We start from the raw sequence: 18,519 nt of genomic DNA, 5'->3' as shown, positions 1-18,519 counted from the left end.
TTGATGACATAGGACACTTTTAGTGCTAGAAAAGTTTTACATATGCCAGAAACTGGAGTGTGAATAGCCATTTTCAGGGGGTGAGTCTGTTGAATAATTATACATAGAAAGAGAATTTTCCTGATGCTAGACCACTGAATTGGTGTAGTCTTTTAGCTTCATTTTGATTAACTTTTTAAATTCAAGGTGATGCTATGGAGCTATATTAACACTGAGGAATATAATTTAGCTGGTTATGTGCTTAGCTGTTACTACGTGATGTATTGCTTACCTTGATGCAGGTTGTTAATGCTCTTTAGTTTAGCTTTTTCTATACCTAGCAAAAAATGTTTAAAAAATATACACAGAAAAGGTGTTTCCTATGGTTTCTAAGCATGTGCACCAGTTACATTTTTGTCACAGTTTTTGCATATATTATTTCTGTAGGACGTTAGGTATTGTCAACATAGCTTTGTCGTATGTAGTGCTAGGTTGTGCTTTTAAGAGCCAGCTGTGTGTGGCTCTGTCAAGGAACATATCTTTGGGGCAACACAGCTTGAGCTCAAGGATGTACCCAGCACACCCTATGGGTGTGCTGTCCTGGGGCTTGTTAGATTGGGGCCTTAGCTTGTAAACTCTTTGGAACAGGGTTTGGTGGAAAGGTAATATATGAGCACACACTAGAAGGCTGCCTTGCTCCTCTCTCAAGCCAAGGTCAAGCAAGCAGTTAGGAGGGGCAAGTGGAGATGGGCGGGCATAAGAAACACTAAATGCCAAAGAAAAGACTTTCCTTGGCCACAGCACAACCGCACTCCTTACCCCTCCCATGGGGTACAAAAGGGGTGGGATGAAGACCCTCCAAAACCCTAAAACATGACCATAAGTTGTAAGGAGTGGGACGGGATGGGACAGAGGCATGCACTGCAGGTATTTTGGGGCCTTCTAAAAAGGAGGAGGTGGGAATGGAGAACAGGCTCTGCAGTGTCAGAGCTGGGAATGGAACACTGGGAAACAGACTCTGCCAGCAAGTAGCACTGTGGATATGCTTGCTTGGAACTAACCCCAATAAACATTGCATAGTCTGAACTTCGGACTTCTGCTTTCAGTCTGCGTGACAAGAATCGGGGAGGGGTTGAAGGGAAGGCCCTCTTGAAAATCCCACTAGGAGTCTATTGCTAAAGTGCATAAGCAGGTTGAGTGTCTGACTCCCATTAAGCACCCAAATACCTTTGAAAATCTGGTCCTTGGTGTTTACCACACAGCTGGTGCTACAGGATATAATGACTGATAGAAGAGCATTCTGCAGAAGCTCCTACTGTAAGTGAGATCCTTATGTATCCAAAAGTGGATGGTTCTCATAGGGACTCCGTCTAGACATATCTGAATGAGTGAAGAGCACATCTCAAACAGTTTGGAGGCTTGGCTGGGATAAGCCAAACTACTTAGTAGGGAACAAATCTTTACTGGAGAGGATAGACCAGATAACTTAGTATGCTACTCTAATTTCTAGCTAAAGTTTATGGATAACTATAAGAGTCTCCCTTTCTTCTCTGTTCTCTTTCTCTCTACCTCCAGATTTTGCCTTTTCACCCAAATCTAATCAAAATCTTAACTTTCTCTTTCCGTTGTTGCTTAAATGCTCACAGTAGCTTAAATGCTCACGGTAACTCAAATGCTGATGGCTGGTCTACATTAATGTATCCACTGTTGGTGACACCAGTAGTAAAAATGATGGGACATTTTAGGGAAAAAAAGTCTAGTATCCACAGTGCCCATCAGGTTTGCACAGGTGCTGGGGACAACACATTTGGCCTGCCAAACCCTGGTTATGTTGAGAGGGACAGACTGCAGGCAAGCCAAAGGTGAATGTGTGGGACTGGAACTTAACCCCACATACCTTTTGCTTGTAAACTGAATAAATTTGATACAGAAATCAAAGGGACATGATGAAAATACCACCCCATAAAGGGACAACTTGAGTAGCTTTGAGATCTAAAGTCTCGGCCAGTTATATTTTCCCCATGACCCAAATTTTCATAGGGCTTCAAAAGTTCTTCTAGAGAAAATCAGACTTGTTAAGTAATTAGCATGCAGTCTCAGCTGGGTATATAAGAAGGTACGGTGACCAGATGTCCCGATTTTATAGGGACAGTCCCGATATTTGGGGCTTTTTCTTATATAGGCTCCTATTACCCCCCACTCTCTGTCCCGATTTTTCACGTTTGCTATCTGGTCACCCTATAATAAGGGCTCCACTATGGAAGGACAGGTTTTCATTTGTACTGTGAATGGTATTCCAGGGGTGTAAACAGCTTCACATAAAGCTGTTTACAAAACAAAAAATGTTATATATAATATTAGTAACATCATAATTTGCATGAATCTGACTGTCAGTTCTGTGTCTCCAAGTAAAAGTCAGCAATGTACATTGTCTAATAAAACGGCAAGCTTTTTTTAAAAAAAGTACATCTTAATATAAATAGTTTATTCAGTGCATGATTGTGTATACAACAAATAATAAACAACTCTTTTGTACAAGGCAGACAACTGCTTGTACAGAACTATGTCAGGTTTGGAGCACAGAATCCAATGATGGTTAATGCACAAAATCTTACACCTCATGCAACTCTATGCCAATATTCCAACTTTCTCCCATGCAACAGATATGATGACCTAAATGGAAACCTAACTAAATTTTTAAACAATTTTTCCAATAGCATGTCTGAGTATATGTTGTTTAGGGGTAACCTGTCCTAACACTTCCTCCTACACAAGAATCACGTGCCCATTACAGGGAAAGAAGGACTTTTACAAATAAGACATTTCTTATAAAAATTAAGTCACCTTAATTCCACAATTTCTGTCTTTAGAAAAGACGCCACAACAATAGTTTAACATGGTACACAAAATGGAATTAAGATAAATCTACACTGGAGGATAACTTTATCCCTTTACGTTATTTTCCACTGACTCGGGTTAACAAAACAACTCAATTCCTACAGACTGGGGTCAGCACAAGAACTTTACCAGAATGCTACAAATCTATAAAAATTTATATTTCAGTGTGTTTAAAATCACAAGAACACTGTTTGCTTGAGCCTGAGACACCAACTCTCAGTTCCAGCCCTGAATTTACTGTTGTTTTTTTTAAAGACACAGCTTTAAAGGCCCATTGGAGTTGAGAAATCAAAAAGTTGCACAAATCCAAATTAAAGGATACCTTTGTTATCAAGCCTTAGATATAAAACAGTAAGCCAAGAAAAGAACAGTTTACATTTTTGTTGTTTGCCCCCATAAAACATATAAGCATTAAAATTTCCTTTGAAGAGCAAAAGTGGTCTTTTTATTTCTTGGTTGGAAAGCAAATTCTTATCAGCAGTGAATGCTGAGAAATGTTTTTGTTTTTTTCTCTCCTATGCTTTGTGGAAAACTAGAGAGAGAAAGAGAGAGAGGAAAAAGAGCTGGACATTTCTTCTCTGAGATTTATTCCACAGTTATGTTTTGCTGGCTATCCAGGTGCCTTGTGATATGCACACGCATATTCTACATATTTGGGATATATCCTTTGACAACCAGAAGATCTAATGGCTGATAAACGAGTGACCTATGCAAGTTCGGCGGCTTGTCCTGAACAATTGAACGGTTTGGATGAAAGACTGCTAGTAAGAATTCAACGGCATCCAGAGGTAAGGTTCCATTTACAGAGCACTTGGCTTGCCTTAACCTGGCTACGTTGATTCATTTTGACTCATGGATTTCCCCCCATTTAACACTCCTGAAACGCTTCTGCTTTTTGTCGGGGTCCCACTTCCAGATCTTGAAAATTCTGTGAGATCGTGAAGAGAAGGTTCTTTGTACATGGCCACTGAAAATCAGAAAGAAATAGCAGCATATCAGCACATCTTATATGCGACTTCTTTTGCCTCTGTTCTTGGCTATGCAATTTCAAGGGCTAATTAGAACTTTTCATTCAATAAGTAACATAGGAGTAGTGAAAGAAATGTATTCACTACATGGATAAGATCATTAGGAGATTTCTTTTTCTACATGCAAACACTCATGAAAAGAGAATTTGAAAGGTTCATATTAAGGGGTAAAATATTAAAATAAAATACGCACATGCCCACTTTCTCTCTGCAAAATTCTGTCAGCTAGATTTTCACGGGGCATAAATCAGCCTAGCTCCATTGACTTCAATGGATCTGACCCAACATTTGTGCACATGGTCCAGGTAAATGACCACAAAAATGAACCTTTAAGTTTTCTATTGAATACACAAATGCAGTGGTTTTGTAAGTGCACTGGATTCTGCTGAGAGTCTGGCCCTAAATATGTAAACTGTAAAGCTAGACTAGACGTAGGCTGAAATGGCCTGTCTATCCATCCAGGGTTGTGCATCTTGGAGATAATCTCTATGATTTCAAAATGGCATTTGCCTTAAGAGGTTACTCAAATAAACCTGGGGTCTAAGACAAGGCATCATCTGTGTCTCACATGCATTGTTTTTAATGTTTGGGTGCTGGTACCATATGTTTAATAATTGTGTAGTAGAGATAAAATGTTACCATCTGAATATTATACCAAGTTAATAAACATGCCTGAAGCATAAAAGAAAGCATGACATGATACATCTTTCTGCTGGTTGCCAGTTGTACTATCTAGGTGAAATCTTTATGGACTGTAATGGACATACTGGGAACTGGGTTAACATGTATTTGAATACACGAAGCAAATTATATATCACGGGATGTAGTCAAATCTGAAAAAGCAGCTCCAGTTACATTAATGGTATGCTGCAGGAAGTTACATGTCCATGATGTAAATGGTTCAACACTTAAAATGTATTTTTTGCAATTAAATATTTCTGATATAATGTAACATCATGTCATAGCAGTTGGGAAAACGGAAGAAATTACCTTTTAAGGGTTTTGGAAGAAAGTGTGCTGCAGGTTTATTTTTCTTCACATGGTTTCCTTTCATAATTTCGCCTTCTTTGTTAAGACCCAGATACCAACCCCTGCCAGACTGTTGCTGTCTGTAGATCATTGAAGAATATGTCACATAGTAGTTTTCAAATACTGATTCTTTGAACTTGCATTCAGGTGTGAAATGTTCCTGGAAGAAAGGAACAGATCAATCAATACCTGCAGTGCTGAATTGCACATCAGTTAATACAAGATGATTTGATATTCATTGCCTTTCAGATGGTTAAAAGACATCCCTTCCCCATCCAATTATGGAACACTAGCCCCCTAAAAATATGAACACCAGAGTAATACAATTTGAAATCCATGAAAGGGTGCAGGGAGCAACTCAAAGAAGCATAATAAAATCTTGCTGCCCAATGAGTACACTCAAAGTGAAGAATTATTGATCAGTGAGGGTCTCTCTGAACTTGATAGTGAGCACGCACAATGGCAGTATAAACCAGTGGTGAACTACTGCGTGTTAAAAGGAGAAATGTCCAGTAAAAATTCCAAGCAAGGGCACAGTGAGTAAATTGCTCTCTTACCAACCACTTGATATTATTAAATTAGCTTATAGCAACTACCTCATTGTCTAAATTATTTATACCCGTTGATGAGCACCAGCATATTACATGCTGACTGTCCTTGAAGCTTGCGATAGCTATTGGAAAATTAGTATGTGAGCTCAGGCTCTGATCTGAGAACCATGCAGCACCTAGTTACAATGGCCAGGGTTAAAGATGAAGCGTTAATCTTCAATTTGAACTTCACCGCTTTGAAAGGAATGATGTGGGCTAATGGTTAAAGTAATGAGCAAGACCGGAGTTGCCTAGTTTGTAATCCTGGCTGAGTGACTGACTCTCGTCCTGTAATTCTGGCTGAGTCAGTTAACCTCTTGTTGGCACTGGAGGCCAAAGAGTAATAACAAGGAATTGCACTGGAAACTGGCAGCTGAGCTTTCGAAGATAAATACACTGTTTGCATCTGTCTGCATGGTTGTTGTGTCCTAGGCCCTCTCCTTGCTTCTGGGGCGGAGCTCTCCTCATGCATGCTGATGCCCTGAGCAGCGGGGCTGCCTGCCAGCACAGAGCCCTGCCTCTTCAGTGCACTGGACACCCGCTAACTGCCTCAGGAGATGATGGAAGGTCAGCAAATAATAATAAACCTCTAGCCAGGTATCAATTTGCAGTCTGCTCCCCAGCAACAGCAGCGCTGCCCATCAGCCTGCCCTCTGCCCATGTCATACAAAAGGCTAGGGAGGGCAAGAGAGTGAGGGGCGGCTGGGCCTGAGGCCATCCCTGTACAACTTTCCCAGCAGGAGTCACTGTGTGTCAGCAGCGTAGAGCAGGCCAGCATTTTTTTGTGCAAAAAACTTTTATTTTTTATTTTTTAATCAAAATTGGTCATCTTTCAAACAAACATTTTCATAGACATTTTCTTTTCTAAATTCTTTGATTTTATATTTTTGACCCAACCCCCCCCCACACACACAATTATTGTGTGTACCCCTCCCCTTCCTTTCTCTCCCCTTTCCCAAGGCAAAATGGAAGGGGGGGAGAGTAAAAGGAGGGGGGAGAGGAAGTGGGGGAGGAAAGAAAATAACTTATAGCAACTACCTAAAAAGGGTTTTTTTTATTTTAATTTTTTGTTGAAAAATTAGAAATTTTGAGACAGCCAAAAAATTTCAACATTTTTGTGAAACGTGACATTTTTTGACCAGCTCTAGTATACGGTGATAGATGATGACAGCAGCAAGAGCTGCCCGCCCGTGCAGTCTGCCCCGGTCGCTGGGACCGCCCTCCACGCCGCTTCGGCGCACGGGCAACGACGGGCACCGAGCTAACATGAAGAAAGTAACTTCCAAAACAAGTATAAAAGAAAACATTTACAGGCTTCGTGTTTTCAATTTAAGGCTGAGATTTTTCACAGTGAGACACACAACCCTAGACTCCTAACTCCACATTGTGGTCACATAAATAAGTGGCCTCATTCTCGGAGGTGCTGAGCAGCCCCAGCATGAAGTAGTGGGGGGATCAGCCAAGCTTGTGAACTTTAGCTTAAATCTATATCTACCCAGTCTGGCTCTCTGTGACTGGGTGTGTGTTTGGGGGTGTGTGTAAAAAATACACCCCCACACACCCCCCCCACACACCCACACTCACTCCAGTCTCTGAGAATAATGAGAACAAAGATGCAGGTGGGAAAGAAAAACTTGCAAAGTAAAGCCTTGAATTGCATCACTGAGAACACTTTTAAGTTGAGGGGTGCAGGATTAGACCTTATGCAAACAAAAAGGCACAATTCAATATTTTTTCCCAAAACAAGTGATATGATCGTTAGTTTTACATACAGTATTAATTAGCATGTCCAAGGCTGAATCAATGAGAAGGGGCACACTTTCTTTCAGTGTTGACCGCCCACATGCATCATTGTAGCTATTGTAAGACGTGACTAGGCTCAAAACTAAGAGTCCTGCTGTAGTTGTAAATAATACCGAAGTTCCACATTAACAGCAGCATATTCACAATATGCATCCCAAAGTCAACACAGCAAGTTTAAAAACAAAAAAGTAAACCATTTCCCACAGCCTTTGCCAGGTTTATGAGCTGATTCCACTGCAAGCCTACCATTGGCTCCTTCAGTCTTTTCCAGAGAAACAAGTCACTGATTTACCAGCCGCCAACATCTAGGATTTGTTGTTATAAGTCATTTGCATGTTGGTGGAAAAGCAACAGTGTTTGTTTTTTCCATCTCTTCACGCATAAATACATGCTTCACAAATGCAAATTCTTTTCACCTAGGTTATAGCAAAATATCTATCGTCCTTTAAAATTTAGATCCTTTTTTTTAGTTGTCACATTTTTCTGCATTAATTTCCTTTGTTTTTTAACAGTATTCTTAAACAAAGAACTATACAGGGGAAAATAACTTCCCTGAAGCATATGGAAGTAGAAACTATGGATGAAATCCTTGACCCATTGAAGTCAATGGGAAAACTCGCATTGACTTCAATAGGGCCAGGATTTCACCCTATGAAATAAAGGGGTTGTTTGATTTTGTTTTTTAAATCACTCCTCAATGCAACCTAGTGGCCCGTTAGTCCCTAGCATCGTTGGACATATTTTAGAACTCACAGGATAATCAAAATTATAAATTGATGAGCTAGGACATTTCTGTTTAAAAGACAAAAACATTTGTAAGGTTCTAATGAAATCAGTAGGAATTTTGAGTAAACTGCAAATGATGAATGTTTTTTTAAAACAGCTCTCAAGCAACAAACCTATATGCCAAGTCTCAACCCATGAGGTGTTTCCTCTGGAGTTATAAATCCCTTAAAGCAAGGGGTTTATAATAGAAACACTAATGCAATTTTAAATGTAGTAGTGATGGCTATTGCAAAATGCCACTGTATTTTTCCTAAAATTTCCGAGGTTAATCTTGCTTGCCTTCCTTATATATGTTATCTCATTGGCTTCAACAGAGTTATTCATGTGCATAAGGATTTGACTTTAATTATGTCAGTACTATAGTAAACACAAGCAAGAAATAAATTGTAAAAGTATCTTGAGAGTAATTTTGATTGCAAAAAATCATAGGAAGTGAGAGGCTTAAATTAAATGAGTCAGAGCTGGACCCAGTTTCCTGAATATTCCTTTCGGAGAAAGAATTTTTAACATTTTAACATTCCTATTTTAACATTCCTTTACAGATTTGTATTACATCTTTTCACCCCCGTGTCTTTGTGCAGGCGAAGAAACAGAATTCAAACCCAACTGATTGGCAGTCTTTTTAACAAAAAGTGCATAGCAAGCAATGTTATCCCTGTTCCTTCATGTTAATTAGTTAATTGACAGTCAGCTTCAATCAGTATCAAAGGGGGACAGTCACCGTATTTTATATGATTTCTAAATAAAACACTTCTACCTCATTACTCTGTCCCTCGCTCACTGTGTTAATAAGGAATATTGTGAGTATATCATCCAATTAAGAGCAGTAAAACAGAAAACGACAGTGTGCCACTGAATGATTATGGCTTATATACAGTAATTTGCAGCTGTTTACAAAAGGCTTGCTGTATTCAGTGATGGAGGTTCAGATTAGGAACTGAAACCACAACATTTGCATGCTCTCTCCCCCTCTCAAGAAGCCAATTGACTTCAGAGTGCACTGCTTTCACATGGAGTGGCTACACTTGGCCGTAACAAGGAAGCAGGTATCTCTCCCTCCTCCCCAGATTAAGTGTGTGACATTCTCACCACAGGATTCGTCAAAAGACTGCAGTAAGGACAGATATACTCCCAGCACTTTGTCTGGTGTGACAGAGGATAAAGCGTGGAAATAGAAAGGAAAACATTCCAAAAAGCCTATTTCACCCTTGATTTTTCTTGGCTTTGTTGCTCCGGTAACAAGCTGTGCTTGGCACTATGATGCAGCAGAGAGCCCTGTTAATGCCAGACATCCCTTCGACGCCGCACGCTGGTCTGATGGTACAATGCCATGGTAATTCCTCCCCCACTCACAGGAGGCAGTCCCTTTACCTGGCTCATCCAGAAACTCAGTGGCCATTAACATGGGTGTGATGTTTTTGAAGGTGAACGGCATCACACACAATTAAAAGACAGTCCCTCCAGAGCTCCACCATGTCTAATCTTCTCCCTCACATGCTGGGCTACCACATCAGTTTTCTTTTCATTGTTTTTTCCAGCTTTTTTTTTGGGGGGGGGGGGGAAGGCACCTAATTTAATTGACTATTTTGGCATTCAGTCATGCTTCTCTGGCTTGACTAACTGCTATTCTTTCTTCGCATGTGGCCCTAGCTTCTGAAAGACGAGACACGCATTCTGAACGTCTTTTGTCTTTTTAAACATCTATCTGATGCCTTATATGCGGTTTGTGGCAGCAGAAATGGTGTGTTATTTCAGGAACACAAAGTGGTGCATTTAACACCGTTTATTTTTTACAAGTATTTATTTCCATCAATTCAGTTTATTAATTAATAATACATAAAATCTTCCTGCCCGCTTAAAAAACAAAAGGGGAATCTTTGCAGTAGGAATGCTAAATAGCTGTGTTTCTCACAAGCAGGTGTTTTATTGTTACAACACAAGGCTAGAAATATTTAGCAACAGAGCAATTAAAGAAAATACCATCACTGATGACCCCCCCCCAGTAATTTACGGTCTTGCACCCCAATCTAGCCAATCATTTAACTTTCAGCAAATCTTTCCCAGGTGTCTGGCTGGTGGGTCTTGCCCACATGCTCAGGGTTGAACTGATCACCATATTTGGGTCGGGAAGGAATCTCCCCCCAGGTCAGATTGGCAGAGACCCTGTGGGGTTTTTGCCTTCCTCTGTTGCATGGGACATGGATCACTTGCAGGTTTAAACTAGTGTAAATGGTGAATTCTCTGTAACATGAAGTCTTTCAATCATGATTTGAGGACTGCAGTAACTCAGCCAGAAGTTAGGGGTCTATTTCAGGAGTGGGTGGGTAACATTCTGTGGCCTGCAATGTGCCGGAGTCAGACTAGATGATCACGATGGTCCCTTCTGACCTTAAAGTCAATGAGTCTAAAACCAGTCTTGCAATAATGGAGGGGCCCCTTGACAAATGTATTTTGATAGATATGTTTCGGGGCAGCTAGCACACACTGTTTTTGTTGGTTAATTTTTTTTGTGTACTGCAGTGAAGAAATGCAAGTTAAAGTGATATGAAGAATTCATATGGAATTCCTTGATTCAGATTGGGCCCTTTCCTACTGAAATCAATAGGTTTGTCATTGGCATCCATTAGGATTAGGAGCCTATGATGTCTTGGCACAACCATACACAATGTGCAAGACAGCAAATACGTGGGATAAATGATCACAAAAACACTTCTCTTTCTTCGCTGTTTTTGCTAATCAGTTTCAGCTGCTGCTGATATAACAGAAAAAATGAATGTCTCTGAAAGGAATACAACATGAGACTGCATGTTCTGTACATTAATTCAAAACACATACAGGAATAGATTTCCCATGGACAGTCACTGGGAATTTTACACCCAGCATCCAGAAGAGGTGGATTGTCTCTCTGTAAGTAATGGTAGTGAAGGAATTCTTTCCTGTATAGGTTCTTAAACTGCTTTCCTCACTGTAGTGTCCGAGCACCTCCCAGCCACAATTAACATTTGGGTCATGTGTGGTTTGTTTTCTCTCTCATCCCCTCCCCAGGAGGAGAGTTGTGTGTGGTTCCTACAGTGTTTTGGTTTGGTTGAAGGTGTGGATTTTTTGCATTTTAAAAAAAAACATACACACTGCTGTGTGTTAACATTGAAGGCAGATCAAAGAAGTGCACCTGATACTTGGAGTGAAGCTGGTGAGGTTTGTGATGGTCCTATAGTTCCTGTGGGAGTTTAGTGTCTGGAGTCTAGCATTCTTGGTCAATGTGAACATGGTTTAAAAAGTCCCCTTCCCATAAAGACTTCAGGGCTGCAGTCCTCTAGCTGCATGAGAAATACCTAATGACTGCAGGTGACATCCAATTTAAATAGTGCCAGGTGGACAAAGTATTTTGTCTTGTTGGGAGAGGACAAACTGTGGCTTGCTTCACCTTTTAACATCCCAAAGTGGCTGGTTGTACATTGCATTGCATATTTGGTGAAGCTGCTTCTTCCACAGTAGTGTGGGTGGCTGATACAAAGCAGGGAGATGGTGGAATTATACTGCAAAGAACGGTGGACAGAAGGAAGTGCTAAGTGGTAACCCACTACCGGTTCTCGTATTCAAATGGGCTTTTCACAAATGAGTTTCTGCCTGAAGTTAGAACCCTGAAGAGTATACATTCATTGTGTTCTTTATAATAGGACTGAAATGGTAATTTTCAGGGCTCTGTTTCCTTCTCCCAACAATGAGACAAAAGCTCAAGTCAAAAATCTGATGCAGAAACATCACTGATAACCTACAAAAGTTCACAAACTTCCAGACGTCAGTGTGTACTGATGAGACAAATATTCCCTTTGTTAACCACACATTTAGTTACCAGTGAGGGTGACAGAAAGTTTCTTGCTGTTATCCAAGGAGTAGCATCTCAAAAAAGTCTCTAGAAATTGTGGAATGAAGCATGCACAAGGGAAATCTAAAAGTTGCAGATATGATAGAATTTGTCTCTTTCCGACAGTAACAAACTGAGGCCCCAGTCCAGCCCTTACTCATATGAGTGATCCTACTGACGATTTATCCATGCAAAGAAGTGTTGCAGGATTAGATCTTGAGATTTAACTTAGTATATGTGTGGATGATGATAATAATAATCCATTTTTTTTCTTTCAGCTTTTCTGGAAGGAAGCCCACAGCAGAATGTGAAAATATTTTGCATTCATGAATTGTGTATTTATAAATGCCTAGGATAAAAACAAAAAAGAGAGTTGTGTGACATAGTCACCTGGTTTGCCTAGAAGTTAATAGCATATAGGGCAATATATATGCAAAAATATTTTGTACCAAATAAAAAGACAAAATAGCTTTAAGGAAACTGATTAATTCCGGTCACAACTCAGACTTGCTTTAGTAAGCAAGAAGATAAATTGTCAGGAACTTCTGCTTGGTTTTGATCTAATCAGCTGAACTCCTGAAATGTTCTTGCATAAAAAGAATTACATCTGCATTCAAAATATATATCTATGGACAATAAAAAAGAAGGAATCTAATATGATCATTTGGTATAAAGACTTCAGTAGTATGAAGTTGGAATGGCCACATTATTCCAAGCAGATAACTGAACAGATTACCAAGGGAGAGAAAAGTAATAAATAATTACTTATGGAAAAATCAAAAATGATTTTTCCCCAATACCAAATTCTAAGGTCCAGGTTTTGAATACCTACCTTAGGTGGAAGTTACTATACCAATGCAAAGCTGGAAATCTTCCTGTTCTAATGGTGTAAAAGCTCTTGCTTCTAGCACAGATACCTGGGGTATCAGACCTTGAACCCAATAATTGATCCAGGATTTAAATATTAACCATCCTGATCCTCAACCAAGGATAATTTAAGGGGTAGGGAATTCCACCCACATATGGGGAGCAGAAGGGAATCGCCCCTTTTTTAAGGTGGCTGTTTAAAGCTATTCAAATCTTTGTCATATTATATTAGATCGCAGCAGAGATGGGTTAGCAGGCAGACTACAAATGTGTTTATCAAAGATGTATGATATATGGAATTTATCCCATGGCTGTCATCACCATGTGTTTTGTGTTAGTCCCACCTGCAGAGGAACTAACCCAACAAATTAAGGAGTAAAAAATGTGGATCATTCAAAATCTAACTGTCTCAAAGTTGGTATTTATTAAGCAAACCTGGGCTGTAATTGCATGATAATATTCCATGGAGCAGGTCATCAGAATGGTCAGAATTTGGATTCAAAAGGATGCAATGGCATGGACACAAATGATTCAGATATACTAATTCAGATGAAGGATCAGGACATGCTCTTAAATGTGGGGTGCATAATTACAGATTCCATGAGAACAACGATGTGGTATCCTTATGGGATGTAGCCTTTATTTTATCCACTTTAAACAAAATCCCAACTTTTCATTTCTCTGTTTCCTAATTTCTTTCAGCACGTTGATGCAAACTAGGATTTCATTCTATCATCGTGAATTTCCGAAGGACTCCTTTCAAGCTACACTGCTGCTACTTTGGCGATTTTTCTGCACCAGCAGTTCCGCCTTTTATTAACAGAGATGGATTTTCTTCATCTTTGGCATGTGGCCTTCCAGAGTGTATCCTCTGCATCATCACCCAGTAGCGTGTGAAATATCAACAGCACAAAATGTGAAGACTTCAACTTGCAAGGTATCAGAAATAACAACAGCTTCTGGATCATCAGCATGAAAAAAACTCTGTGAAGAAATTTCTATAGTCTGTGAAGCCAACATGGACCTGTTAGCTACAGGGATAGAAGCTCCTTCTTTAAAAGAATTTGGTCTCAGTCAAGACTGCAGGTATAGCTAGGTCCCAATCCTCCAAAGACTTGTGCGCTCTGCTTAATTTTACCTACTGTAAGTTGCCCAAGTGATTTCAGTGCAGCTACTCACAGTGCATAAAGTTAAGTATGTGTGTCAGTCTTTGCAGGTTTGGGGCCATAGAGGGATTTCCTAACTGACCCTGTAGTGATATCCACTGAAAAGCAGCAGAGTGTGGCTGGCTGTGTTGTTTTCACAAGACATCAGGAATAACACTGCAAATGTGAACTTGACTAAGTGCCATGCAAAACATTAAATGAAATGGTAAAACTCCCATTGATTTCATGGGAGCAGAGATAGGCCTATACTGAGCACTGCTGCAAATCCCATTCTTAAAATACAGTGTGCAATTCTACTGTCCTTCTTATAGGAAAGGCTTAGTTGCTAAGACTGAAAAAGTGCAGTGGGAAGTAACCAAAATGATGCAGGGGATGGATTGTAAGAAAAGATGAGCGAGATTTCACCTCTGCTGGTCAGCAGAAGAAAAGGAACGTCCTAGAGCTCTGTAAGACGTGTGTACTGGAGATATCTGAAACGACCTACGATATTTAATTAATAAATAAGCAGCAATTGGGCACAGAAGTAATTTAGGCAGCATGTCTTTACAGGGCATTCTTTCATAGCATGAGGATCTTTTTTATTTGCATAATAAACATCCAGTACTAGTGGGATATGCAGAAAACTGCAAACAAAGCAATAAATCAGAGTACGTAAATCCATTCAAGTGTGGTTGGGGAAAGGGAAAAATGTGTTGTGTCAGAGCTACAAACTATATATCTGTGCTCCAGCAGTGAGATTTCGTGGTTTTGTTAGGTATCTTTGGATCTATAAGAAAGCCCTGGTAATTATTTACTTGACAGTGTTCCTTTGTACAAAGTAAAATATTCAATCAACCCGCTCCCCCCCCAATAAAATAAAAATTCAGAGGGTGAGCTGAAACAAAGTATATTAATCAAAATGCAGAGCTTTGCACAGCTCTAAGAATCCTGAAATCTTTTTCCAGCCTTGCCTCTGACTCACTGTGAAAACTTGGGCAAGTAACTTTGGGCCAGATTTTTAATGGTATTTAGGCTCTCAACTCCCATTGATTTCACTGGGAGCTGGGCACCTAACTACCTTTAACAATCTTGCCCTTCACCTCGTTGCTTGTCTTACTGCATCTGTGAAATGGGTATAATAATAATAATTTTCTCAAAGGAATGTCATGAAGCTTAATTTATGTTTGTAAGCAGCTTTGAAATTTATCCATGATAGATACTTCACATGCCCTGTTGTTGTTGTTCCATTGTCTTTTAGTTTATTCCTCACCTTGAAATGTGTTGATTTATGAAAGCCATGCCTAATTGGAGGTGAGCGAATTAGCATATAATACATGAGGAAGGGAAATGCTCCTCTCATAACTGCAGAAGAAATGAATCCCATTGGAGAGGAGCCATAATGTGATTTAAATGTTTTGCAGGATTCCCAAGAGACCACCTTGCAGATGTCAAACATGAGTCCCTTTCCTAAGCCAGAGTTGCCGTACTGCTAGTTTACTCAACATGAGTAAGAAAGGGAGAAGATTTGTGTTACCGCTTGTATGCTTCTGCACTGGTGTGATAAAAGTAAACATCCCCATTTCCTGGCTGAGGGAGAGTAGAGGAGAGTCAACATTTCTTGAATGGTCTAGCCCCTATAAATATTTTAATGCCCTTTTAACATACACGTCTCTCCTGTTTGATTTCAATGGCTTAAGGGCATAAAGATTTCCAGTCTTACTTTAAAATTGGAGTGAAAATGTAATATCCTTTTAAGATAAAAGGAAGACTCTAAAGCACTGTGTGTTTTGTAAAGCTCAGGAAAGTTTCATTAAGCAATAAATGCTGGTAGTTCTGCAGTCATTTGAAGGGTATAAACACTAAAAAGAAGAAGAATTGCAGATGGTGCAAAGCATTTAGCTAAGCGTGACAGAATGATATCGGCCAAAGGAAAATGTGGGCTGAGCTAGAGAAAAAACTAAAAGCATTTGCTGCATGGTGTAATCCTGACATTGACAGGGAAAGGCTTAGCTGACCAATAGGTTTTTCCATATCTAACCTTCATGATTTCATACTTAAAATTGTAACATTACTGCTTTCAAAGGCTCTAAAGGACATTCTTGTAAGACTCTGATGATAGATCTCCACATGGAGTAGTTATGTTTTCTGGGATTTTATCATATAGGTTAACTTTCTGGATATCTTTCCAAAATGTTAAGCCACAAGACAATAATCAAAGTATTCTTCTTTGTCATGGTACACTACACCAATTGAAGCCAGTGAATCTACTCATGTGAGTAGGATGAGCAAGATCTGTCTCTCTTGGTAATCAAAAGCTGGGACTGCTGAAAAGTGTGTCCTGCATATGGAAAGTTTAAAATTACTATGAAATCAGGTGGACATGTGGGATCATAGAACTATAGAGCTGGAAGGGACCTCGAAAGGTCAGCTAGTCCAGCCCCCTGCATTGAAACAGGACCAAGTAAAGCTAGGTCGTTTTCGAGAGGCATTTGTCCAACCTGTTGTTAAAAACTTCCGAGGGTGGAGATTCCACAGCCACTATTGGAAGCCTATTCCAGAATTTAACTATCCTCATAGTTGGTTTTCCTAACCTAAATCTTCCTTGTTGCAGATTAAGCCCATCACTTCTTGTCCTACCTTCAGCAGACATGGAGAACAACTGATCACCACTCTCTTTATAACAGCCCTGAACATATTAGAAGACTGTTACCAGGTCCCTCCTGTGTCTTCTTTTTTCGTAACTAAACATGCCCAGTGTTTTTTTTTAACCTTCCCTAATAGGTCAGGTTTTTAAAACGTTTTTTCCTTTTTGTTGCTCTTCTCTGGACTCTCTTCAATTTGTCCACCTCTCTCCTAAAGCGTGGCATCCAGCTGAGGCCTCATGAATACACAGCAGAAGATCTACAGATCATCTTGAGAAAAACATGCCCTTGATATAGCAGGCTGGAAGCCATCCAGACTGCAATGACTGCTGAAGTTGCTTATCCTCTCCTAGATCCAAACATTTCATGCAGAGGATATGGAATACGCCATAGCACTCATCAATTCCTTTCCAACCCGAGAGCATGAAAAGACCTCCAAAGTGGTGGGATGGGGGAATGTGGCTTTCTTGAAGCAACATACTCCAGTTATAGGTTAAAAACTTTTCTTCCTTTGGGAATTATCTCTGCTGTCCTCTTTTCTTAGGAGATCATTTAGCAGAAACCACCCCACAGAGGGCTAAGCAGCATTAAATGAAGACAGCAAATCACTCTCCTGAACTGGGCATCCAGTCTGCCTTCTGAATAGTGCAGAGTAATACTAATAGAGTTTAACTGGTGCCTCAGTACCCTTTCTTTCTGTATTATCAGAGAGAGCAAATAGGAGCACCTGGCTTACCTTCTCTATGCCATTCTTTCTCTATCACTTCTATCTTGGCTCTTCTTACTCATCTCTCCTCAAAACTAAGCATACTAATTGTTTTAGGTCTGTCCTCATATGGAAGTCTCTATGTACCTCAGAGTGTTTTCATTGCCTGTCACTGAACCCTTTCCATTTTTTCTGTATCTTTTAGAGCACCAGCCACAGAGTTCATGAAGAGTGTGTACCGTCCCTTCATAACGGGGTTATAATACCTTCACAGTCATTCTCTGTCACTTTCCTATGCCCATATTACATTGTTTGCTTTCTTGCCGCATACTGATCATTTATAGAAAGGTTGATATCTTTTAAGGTGTGCGTGTCTCACTAATAAATATATTTCAGTTTTATGGTATTTCTGATCTTTTGATCAGTCCATGTGCCAAACCAAAGAGATTAAAGACTCCAAAGGCAAATGAAAGAGTCTTTATCAAGCTGGCACAGCAAACTGAGCGAATGCTTTATAACCTAAATATTATCCTGCCACAAGTTGCAATCAGATGCCAAGCAGTGTAAAATTGAAATCCTTTTGCTGTCAAATCGCTAAAACACACATTTTTTGCACAGTCCTTCTAAAACGTTCCACAAATTTAAATTAAAATGAAATGCAAGTTGGAAACACCCATATCTAACGAAGTCTGCTCCCAGTTAACCACATATACAAGCCCCATTCATTTCAAGGGGATGTGCGTATGTGTTTAGCTGGGAGCAGAGTTTGGTGCAGGATTCCTGTGCAAACACTACAGGCCCATTAGACAAGTGTTAGCTGTTCTAATGGTCAAGGTGATCATGGATAGAGAATGTGAACTTCGCCCCACTTTGCTAATTCAGATCGCATGAACCCCAAAAGGAGTTAGAGCCTTTTGGACTGTAAACTCCTTGGGACAGAAGCTATTTACTGTGCGCTTGTACAGCATCTAGCAGAATGATTCCCCATCCTAATTGGTGTTTAGGAGCCACTAGAGTCTAAATGTGAACTGATAATAAAGGTATCCCGAATTGCGCCTTGCTTTTCTTGACCAATTAAGTAGCCTTTTCTGATGGTTCTTTTTAGAGAGCTCTGTTTTGCCACGCCAGCTGTGGCCTTTTCCTTGGGAAATGGCTTGTGGGAGATGCCATTACGGCTTTTG

The 18,519-nt window shown here is 40.0% G+C and overlaps 1 protein-coding gene and 1 long non-coding RNA gene across 13 annotated transcripts in view; one reads left to right on the top strand and one right to left on the bottom strand.

Moving 5' to 3' along the window:
* Positions 1–2,443: 2,443 nt before the first annotated feature.
* The window catches only part of FGF13 (fibroblast growth factor 13), a 384,330-nt gene continuing 368,254 nt past the window's right edge, over positions 2,444–18,519 (bottom strand). For all 12 annotated transcript variants that reach the window (XM_073358426.1, XM_073358428.1, XM_073358429.1 and 9 more), the window contains 2 exons: positions 4,896–5,094; positions 2,444–3,844 (listed from right to left, as the gene is read on the bottom strand). In XM_073358426.1, the coding sequence (XP_073214527.1) occupies positions 3,708–3,844; positions 4,896–5,094 (336 nt within the window). In that variant the 3' untranslated portion in view covers positions 2,444–3,707. The remainder of the gene's footprint in view (positions 3,845–4,895; positions 5,095–18,519) is intronic.
* On the top strand, positions 13,552–17,737 carry LOC140916735 (uncharacterized). Its single transcript, XR_012160631.1, has 2 exons — positions 13,552–13,782; positions 16,602–17,737. It is a non-coding gene; the product is annotated as an uncharacterized lncRNA (long non-coding RNA).

Source organism: Lepidochelys kempii, chromosome 9 (assembly GCF_965140265.1).
Source record: "Lepidochelys kempii isolate rLepKem1 chromosome 9, rLepKem1.hap2, whole genome shotgun sequence".
Lineage (NCBI taxonomy): Eukaryota > Metazoa > Chordata > Testudines > Cheloniidae > Lepidochelys > Lepidochelys kempii.
This window is presented reverse-complemented; position numbering and strand designations above follow the sequence as displayed.